Source organism: Spodoptera frugiperda, chromosome 13, assembly GCF_023101765.2.
Source record: "Spodoptera frugiperda isolate SF20-4 chromosome 13, AGI-APGP_CSIRO_Sfru_2.0, whole genome shotgun sequence".
In the NCBI taxonomy this organism is placed as follows: domain Eukaryota; kingdom Metazoa; phylum Arthropoda; class Insecta; order Lepidoptera; family Noctuidae; genus Spodoptera; species Spodoptera frugiperda.
In genome coordinates this window covers 8,566,261-8,578,545 of record NC_064224.1, presented here as the reverse complement: position 1 = coordinate 8,578,545, position 12,285 = coordinate 8,566,261, and the positions used below count along the sequence as shown (strand labels likewise).

At 39.9% G+C, this 12,285-nt stretch overlaps 1 protein-coding gene across 1 annotated transcript; it reads right to left on the bottom strand.

Moving 5' to 3' along the window:
- Nucleotides 1–34: 34 nt before the first annotated feature.
- LOC118270713 (retinol dehydrogenase 14) lies at nt 35–8,803 on the bottom strand. The gene is made up of 3 exons (XM_035586467.2): nt 8,690–8,803; nt 1,708–1,999; nt 35–1,278 (listed from the first exon to the last, which is right to left on the bottom strand). Exons 2-3 carry the CDS (start codon nt 1,997–1,999, stop codon nt 551–553), a joined length of 1,020 nt encoding a protein of 339 aa, XP_035442360.2. The 5' UTR covers nt 8,690–8,803; the 3' UTR covers nt 35–550.
- Between the last annotated feature and the right edge of the window lie 3,482 nt (nt 8,804–12,285).

Genomic DNA, 12,285 nt, shown 5'->3' with positions numbered 1-12,285 from the left:
CTAACAAATGAAATATAAATAAAAGTAAGTAAAGTAATTTAAAAATAACTTTAATTCTATCTAAAACACATGTACATAAAAATAAACCATATACTTTATACATTAAAGTACATTTTGCAAACGGCAACAGCAAGCGACTAACATTTTATAATGTGACTATTTGAAAGCTAAGCTTAGCTGTATAAATAGAACATAATAATATTAAAGAGTCTCTGATAACTGCCTGATAACTTATTCGACAGATTTCGTAGTACAGCAACATACTGACTATTTTGCAGATAAATTGGTACAATATAGACATGTAGAAATTGTACCCTACTATAATTTGAGCAATATTTTGTACGTTAAAAAATGTTAACAAGTCGAAACAATGTATTTTTGGCTCAAGATTGACATTCTACCTTCATAATTTCTTCAATAAATATTGTAAAACATTTGTGAATAGATACTGAATATTTTTTAAGAACAACCTTAACAAGTTGCTTGTATTTTTCACAAACTATTCAGTTTTAAAATCTCTCCTCTATTCACCAAGTTCCAACCATTATTACTAAATCCTTGGATCATCATCACCCAACTTGACCATCCTCTCGGACACCTCCCAAACTTTCTTAGCCCTACTCATATTACTGACAGAACTCGACAGCGAGCTCTCTCTACAATCAGAAAAATATTTCCCTGATACCTTTTCCAATTGCTCATCAACCGCCAACATCACCGTGGTCTGGCATCCTTGTTTAGGAGTCTTAAAGAAGAACTTGATGATAGGGAACAGCATCCAATTCAATGGAGGTGGAACTGAGCTCCAGATCCCAGTTTCTATCAAGCCTGGATGAAGGCAGTTGACCGTCACTCCAGTACCTTCCAGTCTTCGTGCCAATTCTCTGGTGAAGAGTATGTTAGCTTCTTTGGAAGCGTAGTAAAGGTACCCTGGTATGGTGTCAACGGGGTTTGGGTTATCAATGTTGAAGGATGCGAGGCGGTACAGCGAAGATGCGACGACGACTATTCTGGATGGGGCGCTTTTCTTCAGCAAGTCTATGAGGAGATGGGTGAGGAGGAACGGTCCGTAATGGTTGGTTTCCATAGTCATCTCAATGTCGTCTACAGTCTTTCTCTTCTTGAACGTGTCTGCGTACCCTGCGTTGTGTATGAGGACGTCTAGTTTTGGTTCAGTCTTGTTGATGTCTGCTGCGAATTCGCGGACGGACGCGAAGGAGCTCAGGTCCAGTTTCTTGACTATCACTTGTGTGTTCTTTGTGGAGTCGATGATCTCGTCTGGAAGATAAAATTGGGGGTGTAATTAGAAACTAATCGGGTTCGTATTTAATGCGGTAAGAAAGGTGTATACTGATGGACAAAAATACGTGAAACAACGCTTGCGTTGTGTTTTGTTGAGTGACTGAGTTACTTCTAGGAGGTCTAATTACCCCCTTTCCCACCCTTCCCCGATTCCCTAACAACACTTAAATTCCCCCTAACTCCCAATAGGCCGGCCACACACTTGTAACACCTGTGGAGTTATGGGCGGTGGCGATTGCTTACCATCAGGTTATCTGTCTGCTCGTTTACTGGCTATAAAAATTTTTAGGTTAATTCGCACCATTTAGTCAGACAGAATATTCTCTAGTAATGCAGTAAAAACTGCAGTTATTCCTATCCTCAAAACAGTTGAACATTACAAAGAAATAAAAGTTATTTAATAACCTTTAACTTTCTCAGCTACCTCCAGATTTCTGCACGCCATGATAACCCTGGCTCCTCTTTTGGCCAGGTCTCTGGCCGTCTCCTTCCCAATGCCGCCGGTACAGCCAGTAACAATAACGGTCTTTCCGTCCATCCTCGTGGTCTTTCGGAATCTCCCACAGGTATACTTGGCGAACAGTCTGATCGCGAATATGACTCCGATAAGACCAAGAATCGCGAATACTGTAGCGACGATCAGAGCTGGAAAGACCCAGTAGAGGTAGCTTGCTTTCCAAGCTTCTGCCACGATCATCTGGAAGAAAATGGAAGAACCTTTATGAGGAAGGTTGATGGATGCTAAGAGAATTCGTTGTCCTGTCACACCGTAGTGAGGAAGCGAAAAAAGTATGCTAAAACTGTGTTATTTGGCAAAGTATTACTGGGTTTTTCGACAATTTCTCAGTGGTAGCACGGAATATGGCAATAGGCTCACCGTCTATTACATGGGACTTACAACATAAATTGTGAATAGTGGATGTACCTACATTGTACAGTGGCATTACGTGCCGTAATGTGCACCTCTGCCTACCCTTCCGGGGATAAAAGGCGTGAAGCTATTTGTTTAAGGAAACATGAACATCTCAGCTACTGATATTTTTGAAGGCCAGTATGAGTCACAGTGACATGTAATTAGACCACACAATTTGTATTTATAACATGTACTCGCCCATCAGATACTGCGTAAGAATACATGCAATGACTTTAAATAAGATATTTCAAAAGTCCGGGTTGTTATAATGTTATTGGGCACTAATGATGTAGTTCAGTGGAAATTTTGGATTTAAGCTTAGCAAGTAGGTATAGTAAAAATATGTAAGGGTCATAATAATACATAGCATTATATCTGTGCCCTTAGAAAAATTGAACAAAAACGAAACAAGAGCGTGTTTGGCGCATTGATTAGTTGGTTCATTCGCGCTGGCCAAACCGAGCGCCAAACGCGTTCTCGTTTCAATTACTTTAAACGAAAAGCTAATTCGTACTGAGGGTATTGTCTACCCCATAGATATAATCTGTGAACGCAATACATCGGCAACCCATATCAGTTCAATCCTGGACAATGAGGTTGGGTCGAGAAGGTTTTCTCCAAAACCACCACGTTTGGTATCGTTACAACATGTTGTCGCGACGCTCAAACAAAATGCTCATTACAGAAGGCCTAATGAGAGTTTATTTTACATTAACGAAATCAAAACGTTACCGTGTTTAGCTCTCTGATTGGTTGGTTAATTGGAGCTGGCCAATCAGAGAATTTAACGCAGTAACATTTCGATCGCGCTAACGTCAAAAGTCGCATTAGGCCCTCAGTAAATTAATTCTGTTCACCCAAATTCGATTCACGTAAAATGTGTCACTAACTAATTAGATTTCGTAATTAATTGCATTGTTTGAAACAGGTGTAGGGTCCAGTGTCAGTAGAGTGAAGGACATACCATATTGTCTTGCAATATTTAGTGTCATGGTCAATTTCTAGGAGACATGACGAAACATGCTACGTAGGTCCAAGTCGTGTGTATTTGATTACTTTTGTCACCATCCCTGCGCTTCCCGTGGGTTTTGTTAGGACTTAAATATTAATACATATATCCAATTACTTCTCCCGCTTTGGGCGAGGCAAGAGGGAGTGTCTCGTCACTCCCTCTTTTTTTAGAGAGTAAGTAAGAGTCTCGACTCTTACTGACCAAAAACCACCTCGTTCCTACTCCTGCTTTTTAGACGGAGCTCCGGTAACTCGCTATAACTTCTCCCGTCCTGGACGAGGCGAGAGGGAGTGTCAGACTCTTACTGGCTAAAAACTACCCCGTTCCTACTCCTGCTTTTCGAGCCGGAGCCCCGGTAACCCGCTAAGTAATCCGCAGCTCTGTGTCGGACGGTAGTTTTGCTGACTATTTAAAATTCTATGCGAGGTTACGACACATTATATAATAAGTAATATGTGTGTTATGTGTATATATTTAACACACATTTCCAAAACCAGTTATCAAAAGGAGGTTTGATCCGCGACACGTAATCTCAGCTGTGGGCATTTCCGAATTGATTTTACAATCATTCATTGAATCTACTAAGTTACTGGTTCTACACCAACTTTACGATTCTATAAATAGAACCGGGTTTCTCAAACTTTCGGCTGAAACGATCCCTGTAATTTCCAAGTGACAGCTAATTCCTTGTTAAATAAACCCTCCAACACCCAAGAAAAAAAACGATTTGACTATTGAAGAAAATAAGGTTTTTATTAGAATATTAGAATAGTATAATAAGTATATAATTATTGAACGTGATCTCGTTTCGATTACTTTAAACGTAAAGCAAACTTGTACTGAGGATACTGATGTTTCGAATTGACAACTACAGAATAGTGAGAATAGCTTAGCTGAACTGGAGATAACCAGAAACAGACAATAATATTGTGGGTTAACGGCGCACCTGTATGTACTATAGTGTCAATGACCTTTACAAAAAAAAACTACGTGCGTAGAAGGAAACGTGGCATTTTTTGCCATAACTACCTACGTGTTTTTCAATACACACAAAAACATACCGTAGTACAAAAGTTACAAAGTCTATTTTTGATTGTATTTTGCTGCTGTGTGTATGTTTTTTTTTTAATTTAATTGTTATTCTCTGTAAGTTCATGAATGAGATTCACGCGATATGTTTAACAAGTAACCTTTAACTTTAACTTGTAAATTACACTGTTTCTCAAAATAAAGATTACTTTTTTTTATAACATCACGCCTTTAATCCCCGAAGGGGTAGGCAGAGGTGCACATTATGGCACATAATGCAATGTACACCCACATTTCACAATTTATGTTATAAGTCCCATGTAATAGGTGGTGAGCCTATTGCCATATACCGGACACATTTCCAGACTCCGTGCTACCACTGAGAAATTTTTCGAAAAACCGAAAAAAGCCCAGTAGTACTTCGCCCGACCCGGGAATCGAACCCGAGACCCCTTGCCCGGCAGTCGCACTTGCAACCACTCGGCCAACGAGGCAGTCATCACGAGGTAATAAAGATTACCTATTGCGGATTTTCCATCCGGACTAAACATTAAAATTGAGTCTGTGATGTTCAAATACTCAAACACTAGGTACCTACTCAATTTTAAGACGCTCTCAAGACTAGCTCTGTCGCTACCAATCTATTATATAAAAATAAGTCGGGTTTTCCTTCCTGACGCTATAACTCTAGAACGCACGAACCGATTTCCACGGTTTTGCATTCGTTGGAAAGGTCTTGGGAACCCTGAGGTTTATAGCAAAAAAAATCTGAAGAAAATCAATAGGACAGCCCGTATCGATATATTTGTTTTTACTACATGCATTATAAATATACACACGATACATTAATACAAATTACCAACGTAATTTTTATTTTGTCTGTCTAGCTGTCTGTTTGTTCTGGTCAAGCAATTTCAGGGATTACCCTGAAATTGCTTGACTGATTTTGATAAATTAGATGCCTAGCAGTTAGTGAAACCACGTTGAAGTAGTAGTTAACATTTTTACATATTGACTATGACCGCTGTGCAAGGTGTAACAGGTTCGATTCCCATTCGCAAAGTGCATTTGAATGATCTACAAATTATTATTTCGAGTTTATCTAGTATCTACATCTATTTCTTTTTCGAGTGGGGAACATCATCCGATGACTTCTCCCGCCTTGGGCGAGACGAGAGGGAATGTCAGACTCTTACTGACCAAAAACCACCCCGTTCCTACTCCTGCTTTTCGAGCCGGAGCCCCGGTAACCTGCTAGGTAGTCCGCACTGTAAGGATTGTATTGAGTAAAACACTCGACTGCTGATTTAATGCTGACTTTTATTAATAAGGACTGATATTTAAATACACGAGTAAGATACATTGATATATTATGCGAACATAGAACTATTGGGTATACACTACAGCACTATCTACCTATAGGTATCTAATTTGCATCTACAATTTCTGTTTGTAAGCACACGACACAGGAATAGCATTGACATAAGTTTGTCTATTTGTCATCTGGCAACATTTATGAGGTCTGTGATAATTTCTTGTGTCAACATTTGAATAGAAAGAGAAAGTAATTTAGTATGTGCGTATACGCACGTTTCGCACTACAGGGAGTTAGAGATCGACTCCCGTATTCAGAGACATAGGTACAATAGTAATGATTACGTACTTAAACTATTCTCACTGGAAAAGTAGTGGAGATGGTAAGTGATAGATAGTACCACAAGTACCTACATTAATGTTATCGACTGTGCTGTCACCATGCCAACCGATTCGTTTGTGTGGTCGAGAAACCCCAAGTACCGAAGTGGTAATAATTAAAAAAAAAGTAAAGTATTTTTAAGGGGGGAAAAATCATCCAATGACTTCTCTAGCGAGGCTCTTTGAGCTCTTCCTTGGGCGAGGCGAGAGGAGTGGACTCTTACTGACTGAAAACCACCCCGTTCCTTCTCCTGTTTTTCAAGCCGAAGCCCCGGTAAACCCGCTAGGTAGACCGCAGCTCCAACGGTTACGATCAGGTATCAGCCCTACTGGACCCCATCTGTGGTGGTCTAATGGCTCTTTGAGGCTCTTTGCACGCACGGGTCTGGTTCTGTTCGGGCGGTGAGCTACCCTTGCTAGCCTTCCGACCAGACTCGCACTTACGGTGGCTGGCTATCGTTACGCGATCCTCGACGCCCGGAGTGTCTTCTGCGGAAGCTGGGGCGTGAGGAGGATCGTTGCCTCACGCTCTTCGCCTCCTCCTTATCTAGCATGACTGCTTCGCAGAAGGAGAGTGGGCGCTTACCGTAAGGCGGTAGGTATACTGTTATTACCACTTACTAATGATCATTATAACATTAAGTAAATATGAATTAACAATTAATTACAAGTTGTACCTAAACCACTAATTAAGTGGCTAACAGGGGAAAGTGTGGCTGATCTTCAAAACCATCAGTGCAAGGAACCTTTCACATTTTTTTAAGGCTTCTTTAGGTGAAATTATTAAAAATATAAACTCACTGTGACGGTACTTACTTAATTAAGTTTCGTTTTTTCGGGTTTTTTTTACTTTGTCCCACGTTAGGATTTTCTCCTGTGTCGTGGGCGCGTTTACAAACATACAATTTCACATGCACGTGACACCCAGACCCGAAACAACAATTTGTGGATCACACAACGAGTTGCTCCGTGCGGGAATCGAACCCGCTACACGTTGCACGGCAGCCAGTTGCCCAGCCACCGCGCCAACCGTGCAGTCAAAGTCAAGTTGATCTATACTACTAGGAAGATAGATTTTGATATTAATTTAATATAGTGACGTAAGTACGAATGTAACGTTTTTCCACGTTATACGTATTTTTTAATATTACTTAGACATCACTGACAAACGGTGAAGGAAAACATCTGATGATTCATCAACTCGTCCCCCATACCTACGGCACATTTGGGACGACTTGCAGAAAATAAAAATAAATATTATTTTCATTCTGCAACACCATTATATATTTCGCCATCAGACCACCACAGATGGGGCCCAGTAGGGCTGATGCCTTGATCCGGCTCGAAGGGCAGAAGTAGGGGTGGTTTTTAGTCAATAAGAGTCTGACACTCCCTCTCGCCTCGCCCACGGCGGAAGAAGTCATTGGATGATTTTCCCCGCTTAAAAAAAAGATATTTTGTATTGAGATTGGCTATTAATTTCCAGGACAAAAGACATACTGTCAGAGATAATAAACTAAGAAAAGAAGGGATTTACTACTTAACATACAGAATCATCTGGAAATAAACTGCTAAGAAAGCGGTACAAGGCCCCTCTATACCATCTTCGATACCACAACGAATAGTTCAATGGATTACATAAAGAATGGATTATCTAACCAATGGTGCCATTGGTTTTACCATAACGTCATTGCTTGGACAAAGTTCGTAGTGCCAATAAATTGTGTAAGAAACGAGCATAATTATGTTTTATTACCCAAAAAACTTAAGTATAGACATACACACAACGTCACGCCTTTTATCCCCGAAGAGGTAGGCAGAGGTGCACATTACGGGACGTAATGCCGCTATACAATGTACACCCACTTTTCACCATTTGTGTTATAAGTCCCATGTAATAGGGGGTGAGCCTATTCCCATATCCCAGGCACGCTTCCAGACTCCGTGCTACTACCGAGAAATTTTCGAAAATTCGAAAAAAGAAGACAGAAACTTATAGTAAGTATAAAAGTGCGGGAGAGCCATGCTTCGGCACGAATGGGCCGGCTCGACCGGAGTGATACCACGGCATCACAGAAAAACGACGTGAAACAACGCTTGTGTTGTGTATCGTTGCATGAGTGAGGTAGCCGGAGGCTTAACCCTCTTCCCAATCTTCCCCATCCCCGATTCCCCAATATCCCTTAAATTCCTAACTCCCTAAAGGCCCACAACGCACTTGCAATTGCTTAGCTGCAAGTGATTCGTCTGCTCGTTTACCGGCTTATACCATACAAAATTATAATAATATACATGGTTAAGCAGAGGTACGCATTACCAAATTATATTAATTAACACACACTTAACACCAGTCATAATTACTATTTAATTCCCAGAAATAAGATATCAATTAATAGGGAATTAATATTCATACAATAGAAATTATAGAAAAGCAGAAAAATCTAAACAATATTTTCCCTAGAATTGGAACTTGAAACGGGATATTTACGGATAAACAGTTTATCCGTGATCATGGCGCTTGCAACAGTGCCGAAATATCGGAAACTCATAGAAATTGAAAAACATGGTAAATATCCCGTTTCAAGTTCCAATTCTAATATTTTCCCTGACTCAGATATCGAACCCAACACCACATTGCTCAGCAGTTTTACCCACACACCAACAACACTCGATCAACGAAACATGACACACTAGACTATATTAATAAAACTAAATAAATATACAAACAATAGACTAACCTTATATTGTATGCCTCTATCTCTGCTTACACCACAACACTAAACTCGCGTGCGATGTGACCTGATGTCGAATTACAACTGGCTTCCATCGCCTTTCCAAATTCGTTAGAGAATGCTAACGTAGTAAAGCTGAAGTCACAGAGCTTGCTATATATCGCCTAGCGATAAACCGGGTGTGCAATTGTCATTGACATGTGAGAGAGGTTACTGGTTAACAGTCACATCCCGTTGTCTTGCCCGGTGTTACCAGGTTACCAGGCACAATAATTCCAAGTTCTGAAAGGCTTGGTAAACTTTGCACTATGAAAAATGTCAGACGATATAATTATATACACACAACGTATTTTTATCACCGAAGGGGTAGGCTACATGACATTATGGCACGTAATGCCGCTAACAATGTACATTTTCACCATTTTGTAAGTCCAATGTAAAGGGGGTGAGCCTACTGCCATACCTGGACACAATTCCAGACTCCGTGCTACTTTTTTTTTTTTTTTTGAGGGTGAATATCATCCAATGACTTCTCTCACCTGGGCGAGGCGAGAGGGAGTATCAGACTCTTACTGACTAAAAACCACCCCGTTCCTTGCTTTGAGCCGTGGCCCCGGTAACCTGTTACGTTGTCCGCAGCTCCAAAGTCCTACCCTATCCTAAACCCTAAATTCTATGCAAAATCTATGAAGTAAAGTCATAGGTACCTACTGTAATTGTGCTGTCTTTAAAAGTCATCACACATCTGAAGCGCTTAAGTTTGCTATAAAACGCTTTAAGTGTGCCCATACCTTAAACAGATTTGGAAAACCAAAACGTACGTTTATTATGTCATCATTAAATACACATCACGCTATAGATTAGGGGGGATAGGCAGAAGCCATTTGTTTTGTGTATTGTAGGTGGCATTAGTGGATATGTGTTAGGAGAATATTTTTAAACTGTTTAAGTTGTTTTATACAGAGCTAAGACTAGTTGAAGTTTAAGTAGGTCTAGGTACCTATATGTACATATGTATATAAACATAATTATGTGTCGACCAATGGGATACGGGGTTGATTTTCAGATGGGGCAAAGCACCACTGAGTTTTTTTCTATTTTCCAAAAATTCTCTTATTAGCACAAATTCTGAAATTGCTGTTTTATTATGCACTAGTGACCCGCATCAGCTTCGCAAAGGTACAATGGTGACATATCATTCTATCTATGAAAAAAACAGCATCAAAATCCGTTGCGTAATTTTAAAGATTTAAGCATAAAAAGGAACATAGGGACAGAGAGAGCGACTTTATATACTATGTAGTGATATGACATTTATTTAGATATGACTACAGTGTAATGTTCACCTCCACCTGTAATAAGGTTGGCAGATAACTTGGCAAGATTTTGTTACTTATAATTTTTTTAAGAAAATTACTTTATTAACTAAAAATACGCGGACGCGGAGGTTGAATAGTCAACGCAACGTCAAAAATAAAAAAAATGCCACGTTACGTGCCGAAGTCTGTTCCTACCCATAGGGGATTTAAAAGCGTGATGTGACTCTACCTCCCCTTAAACTTAAACATAAAAGGGCTATTTTTAAAAGTAAATACTTGCTTAAAAGTGTAAATAATAAGCAAGACTTGTGCAAGTGGTAGGTACTTGGTACCCATGAGCTGACTCAGCCGAGAAAACAAAGCAATAGGTAGGTACAACTGTGGACGGAAGTGTTACAATATAAAAACAATAACTTGTGTAGGTTTATATGTACCTAATGTGCTACGTACTCACACGTATTTAATTTAATATGCAGTTTCTTAATTATGTGCATTAATAAAATTCTAAGTAATTGTTAAGGCTTGCATGAGAACTCAAAGGGTAGCGACACTTCAATGTATATTTTTTTAAATGCCACCATTAAAACAATTGACAGTCCGGTAGCAGATTGGATTCCCGCACGGAGCAACTCTTTGAGTAATCCACAAATTGTTGCTTCGGTTTTCGTATGCATGATTGCATGTGTGTGTGTGTGTATATTGTGTAACTTGTATGTTTATAAAGGCACCCACGTCACAGGAGAAAATCCTAGCGTGGGGCAATGCTTTTAAAAAAAATTGTTTTATCTACAAAAGGTTCCGTGGCAGGCGGTAATCTTTCTTTCTTTACACTCACAAAAGCATCAATTAACACAATCATAGACATTTTTGTACAAAATTACGGAATACCACATCCAAATCTACATGCACTTTCGCTAAGCAACTCTCTAAAAATAACCAATTAAATCCATAGGCTTTGAATTGACATAAAAAAAACAAACTATTGCTTATGACTGTACTCACAAATGTATAAATACCGGCAAATGAAGATACACTTCTCTGTGCAATTAATTGTGAACTTTACTCTAAAGTTATTAAAGTTGAAAATCGCATATAAGAGTGGTGTAGCTTCACCTGCTGTGTGTACAAAACGAAACTTGTCATCTCATTGCGAAAACGCAAATAGTTTGTAGAAAGTGACGTTTCAAACTAAGATGGCGGATGCTTGTCAACTTATTTGTCAAGTGCAAAGTTAAATAATGCCCATTTGTGACTAGAGGGGTAAAAAGGGATACATGGAAAGGTTTATAAGTCCTGTTTCATGATAAATTCTGGATCCATTCTTGGGTTTTAACACAAAGTAATAAATTGTTCCTTGCAGAAACTCGCGACGTTTCACAGCAGCCGATTTTCGACCAACCGTTAACTCAAGTTTTATTAGAACCGCTGATGAGTGGCAGAGTCTATGCTTGCTGATAGGTATACCTGGATAACCAGGGTGTCTTGCAGGCCCGAGTGAATAGGTTGCTTAGTTGATGGTTATCGACAGGCGTGCTCTATCATAGACTGCATCATTGCTTACTACCTACTAGGCGAAAATTGCGGGACCACAATTAACATTTTTCATTTTTCATTTATTCAATTCAATAACAATTGTGCACGACAGCAATGTAAGGTGGCGAGCCGCCCGCGACATGTACCAAACCTGATCGTTCCTGTTAAAAAGCATGTTTAAACACGAATATCAAAGGTGAGCGGCGGCAATCCTTTGTTCCGCGCCGCCGCTGTCTGGTTTAAACATGCTCCTGGGCTTGCACGAACTTGTCGGTAACGCGGCGACGCCCGCGACGTGCACCCAGGACAGGAACGATCTTGTTTGCGCGGCCCGCCTATATAAGGACGACTCCTTTCGAGACGTCCTCAGTGTGTCAATGAACGTCATTATGTAAGTGTCGTAATTATCCTTTCACGTATTATCAAATGTATCGTCAGAGTGTGTTAATGTCGATTAAGTAGTCGCGTAAAGTCAATCCACTACGGTGTTAATATAATTTGTAACCTATGGAATAAAGTATTGTTAATTCAGTATGTAGTGTGTGTGACACCTCGCCCCTATAAGTAGTGTAAGTTAGTCATATAAGTTTAGTCAATTAAAGTTATTCATAAGAATCACACGTCTCATTCATTGCTCCCGAAGCCACGTCATTGCATGGCGACCCTGCCAGTGCTGCCACGCGGGCAGCGCTGAGCACGAGTACAATGTAAAAATATGGATTTTTTTTTTTTAATAAAAACTCTTATGAC

What these genes read in the sequence shown, in the direction of transcription:
- LOC118270713 (XM_035586467.2), bottom strand. Translation starts at nt 1,999, where the DNA reads ATGATCGTGGCAGAAGCTTGGAAAGCAAGCTACCTCTACTGGGTCTTT. An exon ending in GGTAGCTGAGAAAGTTAAAG is followed by an intron (nt 1,279 to 1,707) that starts GTTATTAAATAA and finishes TTTATCTTCCAG; the next exon opens with ACGAGATCATCGACTCCACA.